The 24,154-nt window shown below is 42.8% G+C and overlaps 1 protein-coding gene across 6 annotated transcripts in view; it reads right to left on the bottom strand.

Annotated features, from left to right (window-relative positions):
• LOC135526148 (CAP-Gly domain-containing linker protein 4-like) overlaps positions 1-24,154 on the bottom strand; it is a 95,433-nt gene that overhangs the window by 66,000 nt on the left and 5,279 nt on the right. For all 6 annotated transcript variants that reach the window (XM_064954278.1, XM_064954277.1, XM_064954276.1 and 3 more), the window contains 5 exons: positions 16,152-16,304; positions 8,402-8,541; positions 7,346-7,439; positions 6,706-6,867; positions 6,114-6,232 (listed from right to left, as the gene is read on the bottom strand). In XM_064954278.1, the coding sequence (XP_064810350.1) occupies positions 6,114-6,232; positions 6,706-6,867; positions 7,346-7,439; positions 8,402-8,541; positions 16,152-16,290 (654 nt within the window). In that variant the 5' untranslated portion in view covers positions 16,291-16,304. The remainder of the gene's footprint in view (positions 1-6,113; positions 6,233-6,705; positions 6,868-7,345; positions 7,440-8,401; positions 8,542-16,151; positions 16,305-24,154) is intronic.

Below are 24,154 nucleotides of genomic sequence, written 5' to 3'. Positions count from 1 at the left end.
TTTTTTCCTCCACTGACTGAGTATTATGTGTAGATTGTTGACAAATAAAGCTAATTAAATTAATTTCAATCCCACTTTGAAACAACAAAACGTGGAAAAAGTCAATGGGTGTGAATACTTTCCGAAGGAACTGTATGTGTGAGCTGGAATGTGTTTAAAGTCAGGCCATGGGTGTTAACGCAAGGCTAGTTATGATGTGTTAAAAACAGCAATTCAGATGACCAGGAATTAATTTAAATGGCAGTGGGTGTGTGGCAGCTAGTCATTTTCTTCCCACCTTTAATGCAGTTCCATACTTTCATTCCTAGGAAAACCTTGACCTTGCCAGTGCAGCTCTTCTGTAATTTCCTCTTTTACATTTCCAGCTGGGCACCTAGTTACCTACAGTAGCCACTTTTAACTGCAGACAGGTGTTAAGGAGAATCAACGGACCAATTAGCGTGTTGAGACATTTTCCATTTAGTGCTCAGAGGAGACGCGGGGAAGATAAAGCTCACGTATAATCACAACCAAATATGGAACTTTGCAAAGTTAGCCTTCATTAAAGTTATGTTCAAACCACCTGGAGGGTGGCTGCCTAACATGTCATGTCTGGTTACAAGACTAACAACCAAAACAAAATTTGTTTATCTCTTGGCATCCGTTTCCGACAGCAACAGTTGCCATGGGCGGCGGTCAGGGCGAAACGGTCAGCTTCTCTAATTGGGAGAAGGGATTCTTTGTGACATGGGCAGTAGTTTGCCGAGGGGTTGTAAGGGTATGTGGCTTGCGGTGGAAGATAGCAGCAAGATAGCAAGTTGGGCAGGCAAATCAAACCACGTCTTGAACCTTTATTAAAATGTGACAGAGAAGCTAGTAGGCAGCCAACAGAGCCAGGACATAAATTTGGACAGGCTTTTTCTCGTAATGGCGAGTAGCTCGGCAAAGAAGCAAGATAGCAATTTCGGCCACTGACTGATATGGTTCCTGTGCTAGTGCTAACAACGGAACAGTTTCAGTCGAAAGCTGGCTAGCTAATGCTAGTCTGCACTAAATAGCTCAGAGAGATAAACACGCACACAGTAGCAACCATGTTGCTTTCCATCGTAACATACAGTTGAAGTCGGAAGTTTACAGACACTTAGGTTGGAGTCATTAAAACTTGTTTTTCAACCACTCCACAAATTTCATGTTTAACTATAGTTTTGGTAAGTCTGTTAGGACATCTACTTTGTGCATGAATTGGAGGTGTATCTGTGGATGTATTTCAAGGCCTACCTTCAAACTCAGTGCCTCTTTGCTTGAAATCATGGGAAATATCAAAAGAAATCAGCAAAAACCTCAGAAAAAAATGATAGACCTCCACAAGTCTGGATCAACCTTGGGAACAATTTCCAAACACCTGAAGGTACCACGTTCATCTGTACAAACAATAGTATGCAAGTATAAACACCATGGGACCACGCAGCCGTCATACCGCTTAGGAAGGAGACGCGCTCTGTCTCCTAGAGATGAACGTACTTTGGTGCGAAAAGTTTAAATCAATCCCAGAACAACAGCAAAGGACCTTGTGAAGATGCTGGAGGAAACCGGTACAAAAGTATCTACACTTTGTGAAATCTGCATCGCATCAGATCTCGACTGGCTGGTGATTTGTGCCAATGACCGAGATATAAAAAAACTCCTTGAAAAAACAACCAACATAGAAATTAGAAACGGGTGGAAATAGCCAAAGGTCATTACACCAAAAAACAGAGCAGATAGCAGTGCTACCACTTCTGTCTGACTCCGGACTACACATTATCCCCAGTAATAGGAGTTCAAACCACATCCTGTCCTATGTCTTTACCTGCTCCTTCACCTTAACCCTTTCCTTGTTGTCTGACTAAAAGTACAATGCATTCTCCTTCAAAAAATGCAAGAGAAAAAGGAGCAGGCAAAATGTTCAACTTATATCAACAGTACGTTTCTTGACAGCTCATAGACTTAGTAACAGCTAGGGCAATTAGGAATAAAGAAAGGCAGCAATGTATTTTTGCCCTGCTTCCCTTTCATGCTTACGTATTAAGCTAGCGATTAATGTTTATGCCCTCTAGCACTGTCATAGTCTTGGATTTTGTACTCCTTGGAGACCAAGTCTTGTTTTCGAGAGAGGTTGAAAAGTATAGCCAGTACACTGTGCCAAATCAAACATCAGTTTTCTCCTAGAAACTCTAGTTGTGTAAGGAGCAGAATCGATTCACAGATACGCCAGCACTCTGCTGCCCTCATGTGATGAAATAAAACATATCCAATGATGCAGAAGGGGCAAAATGATAGAGGCAAATCCATTTGAATGCAAATATGGACAACACTGGATGGGGGCGCATTGTCAATTTCACCTGGTGCAAGTCTCTATTCAAAGTAAATGTCAGAGTTAAATCAGGGAGCCACTGAAGCAAAGCCCTCAGCATACACTTTGCAGTGCTACAGAGACAAAAAGCCTCAGAGTGAGCCTATATGAGAAAGCACTTTGTCTAAGATGAGAGGGGAAATTCAAAGCACATTGAAGACATTGGTTTTCCAAACGAATGCCTGTTTAGTGTACTGCGTCAACTGAGGCCAAATGGTAAATGTGATACACAAAAACTTGTTCCCCCAATCAAAAGCCCCAGATTAACACTGAGGTTGGCGCTAAAATAAAGGTTAGGCTACCGCACACAGGGCTAGCGCAGCAAACAGAGGCTACGGCTGAGGACACAAACAAGTACGAGAAGTCCTGCTACGCCCTCTGCAGAGCCATCAAACAAGCAAAAGGACAATCTAGGAACAAGGTTGAATCCTATTACACAGGCTTTGACGCCTGACGCATGTGGCAGGGGCTACAGTGCATTACAGATTAGAAAAGAAGACCCAGCCGTAATCTGTCCATTGATGCCTTTCTACCAGATGAACTCAATGCATGCTTTAAAAAATGCAAAACTCTTGAGCCATGCACAAGGGCAACGGCTGACCCAGGGGACTGGGTGATCTAGCTCTGCGAGGTCGACGTGAGTAAGGTTTTTAATGAGGTTAACAGGCGTATGGCAGCAGGGCCAGAAAGTATAGCAGGGCTCATTCTCAGAGCATGTGCAGAACAGCTGGCAGGCATATTCACGATCATCTTCATCGACAGATCTGCAATGGAGCGGGTCGAGACATTCAAGTTCCTGTGTCCAAATCACTAAGGACTTAAAATGGTCCATACACACGCAATCAGTCATAAAGAAGACGCGACAGTGCCTCTTCCCCCTCAAGAGGTTGAAAAGATTTGACATGGGCCCTCAAATCCTTAAAAAGTTCTATAGCTGCACCACTGAGAGTATCTTGACTGGCTGCATCACTGCTTGGTATGGCAACTGTACCGCCCTCAAATGCATGGTGTTTACAGAGGGTGGTGCGGACAGCCCAGTACATTACTGGAGCTGAGCTCCCCGCCATCCAGGACCTCCATATCAGGCGGTGTGAAAGGAAGGCCTTGAACCCATAGACTGTTCTCTCTGCTTCCACAGAGCAAGCAGTACTGGAGCAACAAGTCTGACACCAACAGGATCCTGAACAGCTTCTACCCTCAAGCCATAAGCTAAATATCTACCAAAATGGCTACATGGACTGTCTGCATTGACCCTTTTAGTTTGTTTATATTTTTGCACTCTCTATGAACACTGACTCTATGCACACTCGACACACTCACTCCCAAACACTGACACTCCAACACACACCAACACTTCATTTGCTCACACACACACACAAATTCATACTGACCCAACACACATCAACACACACTGGCATACGCTCCTGCTACTCTGTCATACATCCTGATGCCGAGTCACCCCTATACATTTCTACCTCTATCACTCCAGTATTCCTGCACATTATTAACATGGTATTGGCACTGAACATGGAACTGACAATGTATAGAGCTTACTTACTTTCTTGTGTTCTTCTTATTTCCATTTCTCGTTTGCTTTTGTTCTGCTTGACTTGATCGATTTATATAGATTTATATTTTTAAAAAACGTGAAACTACAGAAGAAGGATAAGCTCCACGCTCCCTGCCCCCCAAAAATAGGCAGAACTACAACGTACAGTTAACAATCATTGTCATCCTCTTCGAGTATGCTATTGGAAGTATACACATGAAGCTACACTTCTTGATGAACTCTATCTTTGTAATTGACAGATTGTGATCGGGCTCGGAGAGATGATTACGAACTTCAAAATTGCCAAGCCTGTGCCTTTCACAACATGAATGAATTCCCATCCCCTCTCGCAGATCTCGCTGAATAACAATGTGCTGTGGTGAGTCACAAGCCTTACTGAATCAAACAGAGGGGATGGCAGTATGGAGGACTAACACAGGAGCTTTTCTTCAAATAAGATTTATAGGGGCATGACAGTAGAGTGGGAGGGGGCGAGAACGTATATCCTCTGCCTGCATCTCTGCAATCAAAGTGTTTTCTACTGCATTTTTTTTATTCACTTTTTTTGTTTTTTGATAAGTTGTTGAGAGATGAACTGTAATACCTGGTTGTGATCCACGGAATTGCAGGACTGATTATGGCAAGTCTGTTTTGTTTCGGCTTGGCAAGCTAATATAGCTAGCTAATATGATTTCAATTATGCAACACCAGATTAACAGCATCAGTTTTTTGGCCACCTGCCCTGGTTCCCATAGGGAAGTGGACTGCGGTGTGAGGGGATGCAGAAGCTTGCCTCATAGGGGGGCTTTTCCAGATTACTGCTGAGGTGCGATGGTCTTACTTATGCTTTTCAGTCGTCGAAGCATCACCCAGGTGGGTGCAGCATTTCAGTAGTGGACGATCCAGCCTACCTACAGAAGAGGGACTGCGAACATCGAAGACGACAAGGTACCCGATGAAGAACTCTGTGGCCTGTTTGTCAGATGTTTCTACCTCCCAGTGTGGCTGTTCCATAAATGCTCCCTCCGCTAAAGATACTACCTTTTCGAACTGCCTACCTTCTAAAGCTGTGGAAGGCCATCACCGAAGAACTGCCAGATCAAAATTACTTAGATTCTACTTGTAATGAAAAGTGCTATATAGAACAAGTCTATTATTATTTATACTATACAAGTAGTGTCATCGGGGTATGGGCTGGGCATCTGAAAGAGTGCAATCAACCAATCAATCAATCGTTTTCATTTGACCTTGACAAAATGTTTCCGCAAACATATTTGCCTTGAACATTCCCTCGCACCGTTACCTCTACCTTAGAACCAACCAAAATGTCCAAGGAACATTTCTCGATAGCTAAAGACTGAGCCACAGAGACTCTTTACTTGTCCCCCCTCTGGGCCTTAAACGCTTAAACAGAAGTCACAGGTTGTTCGAGACACAGCGGGCTTTTTAGCCAGGGTAAATAATATCAACAATGAAAATTCATCTGGTGTTGCGTTCCTCTCCACTCGCACCGAGGGGGTGTAAAATTGGTTTCGGAGATAAATTAGTGCTGTTAATTTGCAGGAAAAACCTGCGGGAGAGAACTGAATGAGAGAGTTGGGGAAGGTAAAGCGAAGAAGCGAGAGTCGGGCATAGGAGGGATGTGTGACACCTTCAGTGGCGAAGAAACACATATCTGCTCGACGGGGTCTTTGTGTCACAAGGATTGCACATTCCTGAGTGGTATAATTTCGAGAGAGAGGGGAATGAGTGGAAAGGAGGTGTGACGGTATGTGTGACTGTGTGTGGTGTGTATATTCATTTACTATGACTATACATGAGTGGAATGGAGAACATCCATGCGTAGAAATGCAGACTTTCTATATGAATGAGAAGGCATGTGTAGTATGTGTGTTTGCGTGTGAGTGTGTATTTAAATAAAACCCACTCCTATAAATCAAGCCAGCACTGTGTTTATGGTAAAATGGTAGTAAAGTGGTCTTGAGTTGTGTTTGCTGCTGAACAGCCTCTAAGCTAGTTAGGTAGGTGGTACCAGCTGAGTTGAATTATGTTACAGGAAGCAAAAGGTACCCATTAACACCACATTTCCCAGGCAAATGTACAGCACAGAGCAATTTAGGTTCTCTGTTGAACGTGTCTGGGAAATCAGCCCTAAGTGTTTATGCAAGGGGAAGGGCAATTTGGGGAACATACCCTGAAGGTGGGGTTAGCTCCCAGTTCTAGCAGACACTTGACTGCAGAGGAGCACAGGTTGGAGGCGGCAATGTGCAGGGCCGTGCCGAAGTCAAAGTCACTGCAGGTGGTGTCTACCTCTGAAACAAGTTCATAGATCCAATCAAATTAGATTAAATAACACTTTATTGTCTGCTTTTGCAGAAATGTGCTTTATATCTGAATGCTTCATCATCACAATAAGACAAAAAGTTTAAGGAGAGAGAGAGGTGTGACATGCTGAAAGTCAGCAAATTGTATTTAGTTATTCTTTATTTGAACAGACAACAGTAAGTGTGGTCTATTTACTGTTTGTGTCTGTTTATTCAGTATATTTGAAAAAGAATGTAAGAGTCGTACACTCTAGGAGCTCAGTGTTTGTCATTATACCTTAACAGACAGTCTGTTGAAACATTGGTTATAAAATGATTTGTCTGAGCTCCGAGAGTGTGCAGCTCTCCTTTTCTTTTTCATGTGTTCTACTCCGCTAGTTAGCACCTCGCCTAAACAGGTGTGCGGTTTTTATCCCCCCCACCACCTACTCCCCTCTCTCCCCCATCTCCACTTTCCTCACCCCCGGGCTGGGAGGCGTGCAGAACCACCCGGATGAGCTGGGGCACATCGAAGTAGGCGGCGTAGTGCAGGGCACTCATGTTGGTCCACCGCGACCGCAGACCAGGCTCTGCCCCCAGGGACAGGAGTTGCTGGGCGAAGCTGGCCGCCATGTCTGCGTCACCTAAGGGGACAGACAGACGGTCAATGGCTGCCAGAACACTACAGTACACAATGTCAGGGCAGACTTTAAGCCTTCAAGCAATATTTCTCACAGACAGAGAGACAGTGAGAGAGAGAGAGAGACAGATGGTCAATGGCTGCCAGAACAATACAGTACACAATGTCAGGGCAGACTTTAAGCCTTCAAACAATATTTCTCACAGACAGAGAGACAGCGAGAGAGAGAGAGAGAGATGGTCAATGGCTGCCAGAACACTACAGTACACAATGTCAGGGCAGACTTTAAGCCTTCAAACAATATTTCAGACAGACGGATGGACGGACAGTCGGTCGGTAAAAGGCTGAACACTACAGTACACAATGTCAGGGCAGACTTTAAGCCTTTCAAACAGTATTTCTCATAGACAGAGAGACAGACAGACAAACAAGACACTCAATCACATGCATGCACACACATATATACACTACCCTCTACTCACCTATGCCGGGTGCCCCCGCCTTGCAGCAGTAGTGCAGGAGGCTCATGTCGGTCAAGCCATCTCGGTCATTCACACCACAGCCTCTCTTTAGGATCTAACAGTGGTGCAAAGATAAGCATCACTGCTATGTCTAAATAGTCAGTTAGCTATGTGCAACACAGATCGAATAATAGCCATGAAAACCTAGAAATGTCTGGGACCAAGGGATTTTGTGGCACTGAACCGATACTAACTTCAGAAGCTGGAAACCCAAACAAAGGTGGCTATCACTTTTGTTGTGGGAAGTCATTTGTGAGGAGGGTCTTTTTTTTTTTTTGCTATCACTAAAGCAAGTTGTAAGCTTTGGAATTCATAAAGAAATGTCCACCTGCCTGAATGCTAAATTTCCCTAAGGACAGAGGCAGAGTTATTCCCTTTCTCAGGGGGCCAATTATCCAGTTGCCACACTATCTAGAGAAAGTAATTTAAAAAATGGGGGGGGGGAAATCTGGCACAACACTGAGCACTAGACATGGGGAAGAGAGAGATTACGTTTGATTTCAAGATCAGAGCTCACTGTACTGTATAGTATGTTGCAGTATTTAAATGTTTTCCACAGGTGACTAGCTACACTGAATAGTTATTTTATCATACAAATGAACATTTTTGTGTAAAAAATATGTCTGATTGTGGCTGACTGATGCCGGATTCAACCTATAGACCCAAATCGAGCAAAGCCAAAACGAGACGTACTGGCTTGGCCTAGTTACGCATGGACAATGGGAAAAGAGAATATTGATGCCAGCACACTATGGGTCAGCTCCATAGTGTGAATCAGGCATTAGTGTCGTCATTGACAATGTCCTTTGTGTTGTCTCTTTGTCGACAACCCCAGGAGGTTGAACAAATGGGTTATCTTAATGAACTAACCTGGAGAGATATTAAGTATATGTCCCAAATGGCACACTATGCCCTTGATATACTGCACTACTTCTGACCAGAGCCCCGAGGGCACTAAATAGGGAAGACAGTGATATTTGGGACACAAACTAGGTGTAATGGAGGAATAAGGGTCACCTCATTGCCGATCAGGCTGATATTCTTCTGGACCTGGGGCACCCACTGCCTGAGTACGGCAAACAGCTCCGGTACCGTGGTGCTGGACTCAAACAGCACCTCCCTGCACTGGGCCTCCTCGGGGTCAAAGAAGGAGAACTCTGGAGGGAACGAGAGCAAAAACAGAAAGACACTTTTCATCCTGTCACTTGCAATGAGACCTGGGGTGTATTCACTACGAACCAAATTAAAGCAAATGGCCGAAACGGGGAGAGACTAACCTGAACTTGTCTAATGAGATATGCTCCGTTTTGTTATGGTTCGCAACTGTGTGCATTAATGAATACACCCTGGGTTCAAATAGTAATTCAAATCAATTCAAATACTTAATCTGAGCTTGACAGAGGATGTCTGGCAAAATGGAAGTAATAAAAAAGTCACAAAAATGAAAACCCCGCCCATCTGCCACTCAAGACAGGGTACAACAAATGCTAAAAATATATATTAACAATTTCGATTAATATTTAAACCCAGGTCTGCTTGCAATTAATAAATGTATTCAGTAGACTGTACGTGTGCACACAATAAGTGAAACCTACAACCAAGGCAATATGAAATGACACGAATAGAGCAGATGAGATTCCTTATTCTACTACAATGCCAGGCAGCTTCGTACTACACAATATAGTTATTTCTGAACATCCCACAACATTGTGCTCTGGTGAATGTAGCCCCGGAGTTGCAAGCACCATGCTCTAACTAACTGTGACATCTGAATCACAGAAGAACCTGGGTGGATGAGAAAAGAGCCATGATGCCACCATCACTTACTTGCACTTGCCTTTTCTTACTACCACTGACTGCGGCAAGTAAGGTTTTAATTGCAATGGCTTTGATAGGTGGTTGTCTTATCAACCTTAGTTGAAAACACTGATTAAGTCGCTCTAAATAAGTGCTTCTGTTAACTTCTTTGGGAACGGGGGTCAGTATTGAGTAGCTTGGATGAATAAGGTGCCCAGAGTAAACTGCCTGCAGTACCTCCAGGCTCTGATCAGGCCCTACACCCAAACAAGGGCACTGCGTTCATCCACCTCTGGCCTGCTCGCCTCCCTACCACTGAGGAAGTACAGTTCCCGCTCAGCCCAGTCAAAACTGTTCGCTGCTCTGGCCCCCCAATGGTGGAACAAACTCCCTCACGACGCCAGGACAGCGGAGTCAATCACCACCTTCCGGAGACACCTGAAACCCCACCTCTTTAAGGAATACCTAGGATAGGATAAAGTAATCCTTCTCACCCCCCCTTAAATGATTTAGATGCACTATTGTAAAGTGGCTGTTCCACTGGATGTCATAAGGTGAATTCACCAATTTGTAAGTCGCTCTGGATAAGAGCGTCTGCCAAATGACTTAAATGTAAATGTAAATGTAAGCTAGAATATGCATATAATTAGTAGATTTGGATAGAAAACACTCTAAAGTTTCCAAAACTTTACGGCGAAAGCAGACTTTGCGACTATGTTAGGTCAGCGCCTAGCCACAGAAAACCATACAGCCATTTTCCAACCAAGGAGAGGTGTCACAAAAATCAGATCTAGCGTTAAAGTTAATCACTTACCTTTGATTTTCATCTGATGGCACTCCCAGGTCTCCATGTTAGACAATAAATGTTAGTTTTGTTCGATAAAGTTCATCTTTATGTCCAAATACCTCCTTTTTGTTTGCGCGTTTAGTCCAGTAATCCAAATGCACAAGGCACAGGCACTTAGTTCAGGCGAAAAGTCAAAACATTTCTATGACACTTCGTAGAAACATGTCAAATGATGTATATAATCAATCTTTAGGATGTTTTTAACATAAATCTTCAATCATGTTTCAACCGGACAATTACTTTGTCATTAGAAATGAAAGGGAACGGAGCTTGCGCTCTTTAAGCCAGACCCCTGGTTCAAACAGCTCTTATTCGCTGCCCTTTCATAGTAGAGGCCTGAAACAACATTCTAAAGACTTGTTGACATCTAGTGGAAGCAATAGGAAGTGCAATCTGACTGCATTTACACTGAATATTGGATAGGCAATCACTTACAAAAACTACAAACCTCCGATTTCCCACTTCCTGGTTGGATTTTTCTCAGGTTTTCACCTGCCATATGAGTTCTGTTATACTCACACACATCATTCAAACAGGTTTAGAAACTGAGTAGCAGGCAGTTTACTCTGGGCACGCTCTTCATCCGGACGTGATAAATACTGCCCCCTCTCCCAAAGGCACAGTCAACTTAGTGTAAACTTCTGAGCCACTGGAATTGTGATGCAATGCAAAAGTGAAATATTCTGTCTTTAAAAAATTGTTGGAAAATTTACTTGTGTCATGCACAAAGTAGATAGTCCTAACCGACTTGCCAAATCTATAGTTTGTTAACAAGAAATTTGTGGAGAGGTTGAAAAACGAGTTTTAAGAGACCTGGCACGTCCAGCAGAGGGGCCCATCACCTCGTGATGTAGACTCCATCTGCCACCAGGCCTCGACGAGTCTCCCCGTGGTGGCTGACCTGCTCTACGCCAAAATAAATAAATAACTATGTATTCTTTTTTGTACATATTTTTTTCTTCATATTTTCAAACAGTCCATTTATATTTTCCAATGGGGCAAAACATTTGGTTGAGGTTGTTGTGCTTTGTTTCAAAAACAAGGACATTTCTAAGTGACCCCAAACTTTTGAACAGTATTGTATATATTGTAAAAAATATTATCTTTGAGAACTATCACCAAAATAAAAACTAGACAGTCAGGGAGAATCTAAAATTAAAGAAAAGGCATGGCATGGGGCCTCCATTGATTTTGTTACAATGTTTGAGTCACTCAGATAGCATAAGAACACGGCATAAGCCATGGCAAAATGTTTAGAATTTCTGGAAATGTGCTTTAAACTGCACATTTACACTCAGCCCCATGGCAAAATGTGTAGAATTGTAGGGAATTGGCTTTTAAACTGCAAAGATGTCTCTGCGGCTAAGAGAAGGGCCTCTAAAGGGTCGGAGATGGCGTCGTTGGCCACACCCACTACAACACTGATTTGTCTAATACTACGTATACTACAGTGGTTCCTCCTTTAAAAGTTGTGAGCTTGCGCCGTGGGACTTAGAGATAATTTGTGGTTTAGTACTGTACCCTGTGTCACCATTTCATTGCTCCAGATCTGCGCAAGGGGGAGTTAGAGCACTGATGCTTTTGAGTCCTACTGTGTCTCTCACTGACAATGACTGGGCGACAAACCTAAATAGAAACTGATAATTGTGCACAAATTCAGTATTACTTGCTAAAACTGTTTTTACACTAAGGTTGTTATTCTTTTATTTTGTTAGGATTATTTTGCTCTTACTGTAGTAGTGTAGGCCACTTCCGACCGGTCACGTTGTACAGCGCCTGAGTGGTGCAACGGTCCAAGACACTACATAGCATTACAAGCTGTGTTGCTAAAGATGCTGGTTCAATACCGGTGCTGGCCTCGACTGGGAGACCCATGAGATGACTGTAGGTTTTTCTCCCTTTAGAAACATAAATAATTCTAAATAACAAATATTTATGCTTTCATTAATAAAATAATGATAAAATGCAGATGTTTATTTAGTTATGGATCCATACCGAATTAATATGGGAATAAATATCACTGAATTACAGAAATATCCTCCAATCCTCTATATATAATTATTGGGGGAGAGTCACGTCAGATTTATCGATATACTGTAGGCACACCGTAGATGACATGAGTCTCACTAGTGTTGAGTGAATGTGCTGTTAAAAGTGGTGTAGCGCTTATTTATTTAAAGAGCATATTGAGGTTAGAAGCAATAGGATTTGAAGTAATAGCCTACAACTATTTTAGCACCATTTTGCGCTGGTCTGAGACAAGCATGGGGACTGGTCTTGATAAATAAATTAGATTTTTATTTTCACTGAATCTACATTTGCGTATTGGTTGGACTACAATCATACAATTAGGGTGTAGAAATGTTATGCTCTAGGCAAGTCAGTTAAGAACAAATTCTTATTTACAAGGACGGCTTACTCCTTCCTCCCTGTCGGGGAATTGACCCCCGGTCTCCCGCGAGCCCTGCCCACTCGACACAGGGATTCTTTAGCAAAATAGCCCAGTACTGTACTCCCGACCGTCACGCTGTACAGTACCATATTTTCCATTCTATCCAAAAGTAATATTGATCACGTTAATTAAGCAGGTAATAGTCAAAAGTTTGGACACATCTACTCATTCCTGGGTTTTTCTCTTTGTTTTTACATTGCAGAATAATAGTGAAGACATCACAACAATGAAATAACATATATGGAATCAGTTAACCTCTTACATCTATGGGGGCGCTATTTCATTTTTGGATGAAAAACGTTCCCGTTTTAAACAAGATATTTTGTCACAAAAAGATGCTTGACTATGCATATAATTGATACCATTCGAAAGAAAACAGAATACCAAGATACCAAGATATTCTCTGTGCGTGCCCTAGAACGTGAGCTTCAGGCAAAACCAAGATGAGATGGCATCCAGGAAATGACAAGGATTTTTGAGGCTCTGTTTTCCATTGTCTCCTTATATGGCTGTGAATGCGAGAGGAATGAGCCTGCCCTTTCTGTCGTTTCCCCAAGGTGTCTGCAGCATTGTGACGTATTTGTAGGCAGATCATTGGAAGATTGACCATAAGAGACCACATTTACCAGGTGTCCGCCCGGTGTCCTGCGCCGAAATTGGTGCGCAAAACTCAGCTGCCAGTATTTTTCCATGCGATACAGAGAGGAAAGCAAGCTTCCACGAACTGCATATCAATGAAGAGATATGTGAAAAAACACCTTGAGGATTGATTCCAAACAACGTTTGCCATGTTTCGGTCGATATTATGTAGTTAATCCGGAAAAAGTTTTACGTTGTAGGTGACTGAATTTTCGGGTCGTTTCGGTAGCCAGACGCAATGTAGAAAACGGAACGATTTCTCCTACACACAGACGCTTTCAGGAAAAACTGCGCATTTGGTATGTAACTGAGAGTCTCCTCATTGAAAACATCAGAAGCTCTTCAAAGGTAAATGATTTTATTTATTTGGTTATCTGGTTTTTGTGAAAATGTTGCGTGCTAAATGCTACTCAAAATGCTATGCTAGCTTTGCATACTCTTACACAAATTAGTCAATTTCTATGGTTCAAAAGCATATTTTGAAAATCTGAGATGACAGTGTTGTTAAGAAAAGGCTAAGCTTGAGAGCAGACGCATTATTTTCATTTTATTTGCGATTTTCAGAAATCGTTAACGTTGCGTTATGCTAATGAGCCTGAGGCTTTAGTCACAAACCCGGATCCGGGATGGGGAGTTTCAAGAAGTTAAGAACAAATTCTTATTTTTAATTGAACACCAGTTTCCCGCGTGCCAGCATTCTCTAGTACAGCCATTATTTAAGGCTTTCAAATGCTTCTCAAAGATGCCCTCTGGTGGTAAACTAGCACTAATTATTTTATTTATTTTATTTAACCTATATTTACCAGGAAGGGATCATTGAGATTTTAAATCTCTTTTTCAAGAGCGTCCTGGCCAAGATAGGAAGCACCAAGTCATTACAAAAATTACAGACAACCAACATGAACAACTACAAGTAATCTAGTAATAACCATAGAATTCACAAGAGTATAACAAAATCAAAAACAGCAAATTAAAAACATTGACAGGTCAGGGAATCAGTCTCAAGATCATTCATCAGTGATTTAAAAATACCAATCGGGACAAGTTCTTCCAGTTTAAAAGTATTTTGTAAGGCATTCCAAGACAATGGCGCAGAGTTCATAAAATCCCTTTTACCAAATTCAGTTCAGACATTTGGAACAGTTAGCAGGATAAAGTCCAGCGAACGAAGAGAGTACCCACCACATTTCTGAACAATAAAAATGCCCAAATAGAAAGGTAGTAAACCCAAAACGGCTTTGTAAATAAAAGTACACCGGTGCCTGAGCATACGACTGACGAGAGAAGGCCAGCCAACCCTGGGATACAAAGTGCAGTGGTGCGTAAGGGTTTTGCAGTTTAAAATAAATCTCAAAGTGCCATGGTAAAGGGTGTCAATTGATCTCAAACACTGAGATCTATCCCCATAGTCTATCTAGTAAAGGCACAAACGTAGCTGATACTATCCTCCTTCTGGCTTCAAAAGAAAAACAGGCCTTATTCCTAAAATAAAATCTAAATGTCAGCTTCAATTTTTTGTAAGTTGTTGAATATGCTATTTAAAAGAGAGGCCGTCATCAATTAAAATTCCAAGATATTTATATGAGGTTACAACCTCAATCTCCTTGCCCTGACAGGTAGTAATAGGTGAAAGGTTCAGAGGTATATTTCTTGCTTTAGAAAACACCATTAGTTCAGTCAGTATTGAGGATAAGCTTCAATTGGCACGAAGTATGTTGAACAGTATAAAAAGCGGTTTGCAAGTTCTGGAAGGCTTTTGCAAGAGACGAGGTACAACAGTAAATAACAGTATCATCAGCATAAAAATGAAGTGGCGCATTTTGGACATTTTTGTCTAAATCATTTATATAAATAGTGAATAAGAGAGCACCAAGTACAGAGCCTTGGGGCACACCATTAAAGACAGACAATTTAACAGACATAAGCCCATCAAATTGAGTGTACTGAGTTCTATCAGATAGTTAGCAAACCATGCAACTGCATGCTCTGAAAGACCTACACTCGACAATCTCTGCCTTAGTATAGCATGATCAACTGTATCAAACGCCTTAGAGATCAATAAAAAGTGAGACAGTGCTGTTTTTTGACAAGGGCTTCAGTGATATCACTTAAAACCTTCATGACTGCTGTAATTGTGCTATACTTCTTCCTAAAGCCCGATAGTAAATAAAACCGCTTTTAGCTGTTCACTCACAAGGGCTTCAAGTATTTTCACCAGGGGTAATGGTACCAGCGGTTTACACTTAAATAACGTGCCATAGAATTCTGTGGCACCATGCAAGCTGCGCCGCAGTACACTGCAACTTGTAAAGGAGAAACCACTGTATGAAGTTGAGTTATTGTCAAATTAAAATATATACATTTTTTGGAAACAATAGTACCATGAATTTCATTGTCGGACACGGACAAATGGTACACCATACAACTCACAAGGCCCAGATGCTTATTTTGGTACAACTTGTGTCCATATCAGACAAACACGCATATTTATTGAAAATGTTCTTTGATTTTGCCTTTTAAGAAGTCTGGAGAGCCGTACAGACAATATACATAGTTTGGATTGCCCCGGTCGAGACTCATTCAATGGTACCTTGCAGTTCACTCTACCTCACACAGAAGTTTGTCTACAGCTGTTGACATCACATGAGCCTCTCTGAGCCAATGAAAATGTACAAAGCACACTTATGAAACGAGGTGGTGTAGTACCACTTATGTCACCTGGATGGGAGTATAATACACACCATCGAAATCACCACAGCGAGCTGAATCCAGCCATTTTTCAGATATACAGTATATGTCAGACTTAAAGATTTTGTGTTAATAGATCCATTCATATTTGTCAGCTCAGTGTGGTTTTAAGGATTATATTAACAATCAAAGGATATATGTCCTGTGTGTGTGTGTGTGTGTGTGTGTGTGACTGACATTTGTATGCCTTTGAGTGCGTGCATTACATTTTTTTTACGTGTAGGCCTAATGAAATGTTTCATTACACTTAGATCTGAATTTCATGTGATGTTGTGTTTCCTTACCGCAGTCAGTGGGCATGGGGGCCGAGGCCACCTGGTGGATGGTGGGGCGCGCTACACCACTGTGGGACAACGTGCTGTGACGGCCCAGGTCAGTGTCCCCCTCTGAAGACTCTGGCACCAGGACATCCTCTTTGGTCATCTCCCACCCAGGGCCTATAGACACACAGACAAGAGCAGAGTAATAAATACGGGTCATGATAATCTACCAATCAATCAAAAGTTTTAGGCTACATCAGCAGTTATCACATGTGCTGTACATTACAGATGACTTGTCAGACCAGAAGAAAAAACACCATTGGCCTATATGCTACATTGTGACTGATTGTGGTAAAAACGGATAGCCCCCTGAGCTAAAGCCCAGACACTAGCTCAGATCTTACTATCAGAATCCATTTAGCCTAGTACCATTTCATCATCATTGCTATCAAAGCAGAACATACATGAGAAAATGGATGGCAGGCAACGGCATGCAAATAAAAAGGTCTGATTCTCCTAAACGAATGGCCTATCCATTTATATGCACAATTACTTTTCTAACAGGAATTCTTTAGAAGGTCACCTGGTCCAAGTCCAACACCACTGCATGGATTTTGGGCCACGCCTGTCTTAAAAAAAAATATACTTAGTGGAAACGTTCAACCACTACACATTCTGTGGTTGTTGTGTTGGATTAAAAACCATGTTAGAAAATGTGGTTGTATAACTACAGGGTCCTTTCCAACTGACTAGAATAAAAAAGAGCTAATGTGTACTATTGTACCACAATTCCGGTTTCAACAGAATTAATAGTGGAAAATATTTAAGTCCTGGTGTAGAGCAGACCCATTTAATAGTGCTGACTCCAACCAACAGCACATACAGTGAGCTCCAAAAGTATTGGGACAGGGACACATTTTTGGTTGTTTTGTTTTGGCTCTGTACTCCTGCACTTTGGACTTGAAATTATACAATGATAGCCTGCACTTTAATCTTGTTATCTTTCATCCTTTTCGGGTGAACCATTTAGAAATAGTCCCCTCATTTAAGTCGACCGAAAGTATTGGGACAAATTCCCATATGTGTATTAAAGTATTCAAAAGTGTAGTATTTGGTCCCATATTCCGAGTGCGCAATGACTACATCAATCTTGTGAATCTTCAAACTTGTTGGATGCATTTGCTGTTTGTTTTGGTTGTGTTCCAAATTATTTTATGCCCAATAGAAATTAACTCTAATGTATTGTGTGATTTCAGAGTCACTTTTATTGTAAATAAGAATAAAACATCAAATTGTATTTGTCACATGCGTGGAATACAACAGGTTTCACCTTAGAGTGAAACGCTTACTTACAAGCCCTTAACCAACAATGCAGTTAAGAAATAAGAATATATTTACTTTACTAAACTAAATAATAAATAAAGAGCAACAATGAAGAGTAGCGAGTAGCTGTTAATCTATGTTCTTAGATTAATGAGGATGCTTAATTCATGAATTACAGACAGTACTGAATGAATGGGGAATAATGACGTGTGAGAAAGTTAGCATACCCCCAAGACATGCTAAATTATCACCACTACAATAACAGGGGAGGTTAGCATGTCTTGGGGGTATGATACTTGCGCTTCTGTAATTTTCTTACTCATCATTACTCATTTCAGCACTACTTTACAAGGTCACTTTACAAATTAACTTGATTAACCTGTACCCCGTACATTGACTCGGTACCAGTACCCCCTGTGTATAGCCTTGTTATTGTTATGTATTGTGTTACTGTCACGCCCTGGTCAAAATGTATTATGTTTATCTTCATTTATTGGGTCAGGCCAGGGTGTGACATGGGTTTATTGTGGTGTGTTTCGTCTTGGGGTTTTGTGGGGTGTATAGCATAGTCAATGGCTGCCTGAGGCAGTTCTCAATCAGAGTCAGGTGATTATTGTTGTCTCTGATTGGGAACCATATTTAGGCAGCCATATTCTTTGAGTGTTTCGTGGGTGGTTGTTCCTGTCTCTGTGTTTATATTCACCAGGTAGGCTGTATAGTTTTTTCACGTGTCCGTCTGTTGCTTTTGTACGTTTCAGTTATTTTCATGTCTATAGTAATTTTTCATCAATAAGCATGAGTAACCACCACGCTGCATTTTGGTCCGTTCCTCCTTCAACAGAAGAACGTCGTTACAGAATCACCCACCACAACAGGACCAAGCGGCGTGGTGACAAGCAGCGGCAGCAGGAGCAGCGAAAGGAGGAATGGACATGGGAAGACGTTTTGGAAGGTAAGGGTTGTTACACTTGGGAGGAGATACTGTCTGAAAGAGATCGCCTCCCATGGGAACAGATGGAGGCACTTAGGAGAGCAGAGGCAGCCGGAGAGAGGAGCCGGCGATACGAGGGAACACGGTTGGCTAGGAAGCCCGAGAGTCAGCCCCAAAAATGTATTGGGGGGGGGGGGGGGGGGGCTCAGGGAGAGTGTGGCAGAGTCAGGAGTCAGACCTCAGCCAACTCTCCCTGTTTATCGTGAGGAGCCAAGGAGGAGACCAGAACCAGAGCCGGTGTTGGAGGTGAGCGAAGCAGAGACTGTGAAGGAGTTAATGGGGAAATTGGAGGAGAGAGAAATGAAGGAGTTGCTGTGTTGGTGCTTTTTGCATGGAATTCGCCCGACGGAACGTGTCAGGGATTTGATGGCACCTGGGTCACCGCTCCATACTCGTCCTGAGGTGCGTGTTAGTCGGCTGGTGAAGTTGGTGCCAGCCTCACGCACCAGGCCTCCTGTGCACATCCCTAGCCTTGCACGTCCTGTGCCAACAATGCTCTAAATATCTCCAGTACGCCTTCACGGTCTAGCCCATCCTGTGCCACCTCCACACACCAGCCCACCGCACCAGGCTTCCTGTGCGTGTCCTCGGCCCAGTACCACCAGTGCCAGCACCACGCATCAGGCCTACAGTGAGCATCGCCTCTCCAGCGCTACCGGAGCCTTTCTACTCTCCTGCGCTGCCGGAGTCTCCCGCCTGTTCAGCGCTGCCCGAGCCTTCTTCCTCTCCTGCGCTGCCGGAGTCTCCCGCCTGTTCAGCGCAGCCAGAGCCTTCCTCCTCTACAGCACTGCCGGAGTCTCCCGCCTGTTCAGTGCTGCCCGAGCCTTCTTCCTCTCCTGCGCTGCCGGAGTCTCCCGCCTGTTTAGCGCAGCCAGAGCCTTCCTCCTCTACAGTGCTGCCGGAGTCTCCCGCCTGTTTAGCACAGCCAGAGCCTTCCTCCTCTCCTGCGCTGCCGGAGTCTCCCGCCTGTTTAGCGCAGCCAGAGCTGTCAGTCTGCATGGAGCAGCCAGAGTTGTCAGTCTGCATGGAGCAGCAAGAGCTGTCAGTCTTCATGGAGCAGCCGGAGCAGCCAGTCTGCAACGAGCTGCCAGTCTGCAAGAAGCCGCCAGAGCTGTCAGTCTACATGGAGCAGCCAGAGCCGCCAGTCAGCATGAAGTAGCCAGTTCCGCCAGTCTGCCAGACTCTTCCAGATCCGCCAGCCAGCCAGGATCTGCCGGAGCCAACTACCTGCCTGAGCTTCCTCTCAGTGCTGAGCTTCCTCTCAGTGCTGGGCTTCCTCTCAGTGCTGGGCTTCCTCTCAGTGCTGGGCTTCCTCTCAGTGCCGGGCTTCCTCTCAGTGCCGGGCTTCCTCTCAGTCCCGAGCTACCCCTCTTTTTTATTTTATTTTACCTTTATTTAACCAGGCAAGTAAGTTAAGAACAAATTCTTATTTTCAATGACGGCCTGGGAACAGTGGGTTAACAGCCTGTTCAGGGGCAGAACGACAGATTTGTACCTTGTCAGCTCGGGGGTTTGAACTCGCAACCTTCCGGTTACTAGTCCAACGCTCTAACCACTAGGCTACCCTACCGCCCCCTCTGTCCCGAGCTACCCCTCTGTCCCGAGCTGCCCCTCTGTCCCGAGCTGCCCCTCTGTCCCGAGCTGCCCCTCTGTCCCGAGCTGCCCCTCTGTCCCGAGCTGCCCCTCTGTCCCGAGCTGCCCCTCAGTCCAGTGGGGTTCTGGGTGAGGACTACTAGGCCATGGTCGGCGGTGAAGGTGGACTATCCTAGGACGCGAGGAGGGGGGACTAAGACATTTATAGAGTGGGTTCCACGTCCCGCGCCGGAGCCGCCACCATGGACAGACGCCCACCCGGACCCTCCCTATTGTTTTGATGTGCGTCCGGGAGTCCGCACCTTAGGGGGGGGTTCTGTCACGCCCTGGTCGAAATATATTATGTTTATTCTTCATTTATTCGGTCAGGCCAGGGTGTGACATGGGTTATTGCGGTGTGTTTTTGTCTTGGGGTTTTGTTGGATGTCTAGCGTTAGTCTATGGCTGCCTGAGGCGGTTCTCAATCAGAGTCAGGTGATTATCGTTGTCTCTGATTGGGAACCATATTTAGGCAGCCATATTCTTTGTGTGTTTCGTGGGTGATTGTCCTTAGTGTCCTTGTTCCTGTCTCTATGTTAGTTTACAATAGTATAGGCTGTTTCGGTTTTCGCTACGTTCTTTTTGTTTTGTAGTATTTGTATTGATTCGTGTTTTACGTTTTTTCATTAAACATGGATCGCAATCTACACGCTGCAGTTTGGTCCGACTCTCCTTCGCCTACAGAAAACCGTTACAATTCAACAATGTAGAAAATAGTAAAGAATAAAGAAAAACCATTGAATGAGTTGTAGGTGTGTCCAAACTTTAGACTATTACTTGCTTAATTAACGTGATTCATATTATGGTGTTTCTATTCCATGAGTAGGTGTTCACTCACCTCGACATCATCTTTTTTTAAAGTGCAAGGTCGTGTCCAAATCCGTATCACTTTCTACAGTGAAAAGTCGTAGCCGCTTTGGCGCAGTAATTTTTAGTCAAATGAACGCATAACCGGAAACGGGGTAATAGCTGATGACAACAGCCACGTGAATATGACAACAGGTTGTTAGCAAGTTAATTTTGCGATTTTGACAAAGATATTATTGTGAGTAAAACAAGGCTGTTTGTGGCTGCTATAGTAATGTAAAGACATGCTGTTGATGGCCGCTATGGGTTCTAAAGGGTTAAAGTCACCATTGGCCTTATAGTGAAATCCCTGAGGGGTTTCCTTCCTCTCCGGCAACTGAGATAGGAAGGACACCTGTATCTTTGTAGTGACTGAGTGTATTGATACACCATCCCAAGTATAATAAATAACTTGATCTTGCTCAAAGGGGTGTGTGATGGAAATGTTTATGCTTTTCTAATAACCCATGTGTTCATGCAAGTGACTGATTGAACACCTGGAAGAAATCCTCACTGTGCCCAAACCCTTGTTTTGAGAATGATATCTCAGTTTCAAGGTCTCAACTTGTAGAGAAGAAGCCTCGTGAGGTATTGGTCTGCCACATGCATGAACCAGTATTGGTCAGTCACATGAATGATAGCAAACAAATAATGAATAAGCTAAATCATGCAAATATTACTTTCTGTGTAAGTACATGAGAGAACTAAAACGGGACAGCCCCATTGGAACTCCTGATTGACATGTGTCTTATCCTAGAAGCTAGGATATGTGTATATGGTAGATTTGGATAGAAAACACTCTAAAATTTCCAAAACTGTTAAAATAATGTCTGCGAGTATAACAGAACTGATATGGCAGAAAGTGGAATTTCTTTTGATGTGGCTAGTTTTCAATTGAATGCCTATAGATTATCTCATGGGTTAGGACCCCGATTGCAGTTCCTATGGCTTCCACTAGATGTCAACAGTCTTTAGACATTGTTTCAGGCTTGTGAACTGTAGAATCATGCATAGTTGGTTTGCGCGTGTGACCGAGTGAGCGCCCTTTGTTGTTTTTCCTTTCTATTGAATACGCTATTATCCGGTTGAAATATTATCGATTATTTAAACAATTGACAGTCTGAGGATTAATTATAAACATCGTTTGACATGTTTCGACGAACTTTACCGGTACTATTAGGATGTATTCGTCTGCTGTTTTCACCGCCTTTGAGCCAGTGGATTACTGAACAAAACGCACCAACAAAACTGAGTTTTTGGGATATAAAGAGGGACTTTATCGAACAAAACAAAGATGTATTGTGTAGCTGAGACTCTTGTGACTGCAACCATATAAAGATCTTCAAAGGTAAGTGATTAATTTTATCGCTATTTCTGACTTTTGTAATTCCTTTACTTGGTTGCAAAATGTTCGCATGCTTTCGTAAGTGGATCACTGTCCTCAGATAATCGCATGGTATGCTTTCGCCGTAAAGCCTTTTTGAAATCTGACAAAGCGGAAGAATTAACAAGAAGTTAATCTTTAAGCCGATGTATAACACTTGTATTTAAAAAAAATCTTTATTATGGCTATTTCTGTATTTTGAATTTGGCGCTCTGCAATTTCACCGGATGTTGTCGAGGTGGGTCGCTAGCGGAACGCCGGCGCCAGAGAGGTTAAGAGGTCTTTGTTGTATTGTTTCAGGTAGAATCTACTTAAAAGCCATAAAAGGCTACATATCAACACACGAGTTTAACTCAATTACTCTCCTAGTATAGGTTCTTTATTGGTGCCAATGGAAATGCCTACAGCAGCCAGGTGGCACCACCTGGGTAACCACACATCCTGCCTAGCCCTACTGAGAGAGAAAGGGAGACCTTTTCCACTGCCACCTGTCCTCTTTGATGCCAGGCAAATAAAGACACACACACAACCACACGCTATTCTCAGAAAGCCCTAGGTCTGATCATTGTTAATGAGGGAGGCCACCCCTCTGCCTAGGTAGACAGACTACACACAGACACACTCATGGGCTAGGTCAAAACCAACAAAAGAGCAGTCACACACACAAAAAAAACTGGGATTCCTGGCTTTTGGCCGATAAAAAAATATTGAAAAAAGTTGATAAAACTGTTGCCCCAAAAAATGACTGAGAGAAAAAAAATCCCATTTCAAAATAATGCTTTTTATTCATTGATGGTAATACATTTGACCATCATGATTAATGGCCTGACATATTATGAGGCATGTCTTACCTTACTTCAAAGTAGTCTATAGGCAAATCCCACCATTTAAATGTGGAGGCAATTATTTTATAAAGACTTCAAAGGAGGAGCGTGAGTTTCAAGTTTGGGGAAGCTTACAATTTATCATATCATTTCTACCGATCTGCATGCCAGTTATGATTTTCATATGCACACTTTCGTGGAACAGTTTAATTTCAATATAACATTGTTTCTCAAAATCATTCTCACATGGTTAAAAACTTCTTATGGCTGAAATCCTGTTAACGGGATCGATATGACAACAGCCGGTGAAGGTGCAGGGCGCCAAATTCAAACAAAAGAAATCACACATTTTAAATTCCTCAAACATACAAGTATTATACACCATTTTAAAGATACACTTGTTGTTAATCCCACCACAGTGTCCGATTTCAAAAAGCATATCATGCGATTATGTTAGGTCAGCGCCTAGTCACAAAAAAACAGCCATTATTCCAGCAAAAGAATGGAGTCACAGAAGCAGAAAGAGATAAAATGAATCACTAACCTTTGATGGTCTTCATTAGATGGCACTCATAGGACTTCATGTTGCACAATACATGTATGTTTTGTTCGATAAAGTTCATATTTATATCCAAAAATCTCAGTTTACATTGGCGCGTTTTGTTCAGTAATGTTTTGCCTCCAAAGCATCCTGTGATTTTGCAGAGAGCCATATCAATTTACAGAAATACTCTTCATAAATGTTGATGAAAATACAAGTGTTATGCATATAATTAAAGATATACTTCTCCTTAATGCAACCACTGTGTCAGATTTCAAAAAAGCTTTACAGCGAAAGCACACCATGGAATGATCTGAGTACAGCGTTCAGCCACCAAAACAAGCCATACAGATACCCGCCATGTTGTGGACTCAACAGAAGTCAGAAATAGCATGATAAATATTCACTTACATTTGATGATCTTCATCGGAATGCACTCCCAGGAATTCCAGTTCCACAATAAATGTTTGTTTTGTTCGATAAAGT

Source organism: Oncorhynchus masou, chromosome 32, assembly GCF_036934945.1.
Source record: "Oncorhynchus masou masou isolate Uvic2021 chromosome 32, UVic_Omas_1.1, whole genome shotgun sequence".
In the NCBI taxonomy this organism is placed as follows: domain Eukaryota; kingdom Metazoa; phylum Chordata; class Actinopteri; order Salmoniformes; family Salmonidae; genus Oncorhynchus; species Oncorhynchus masou.
The sequence above is the reverse complement of the archived record's forward strand: the minus strand, read 5'-3'. Positions and strand labels throughout refer to the sequence as shown.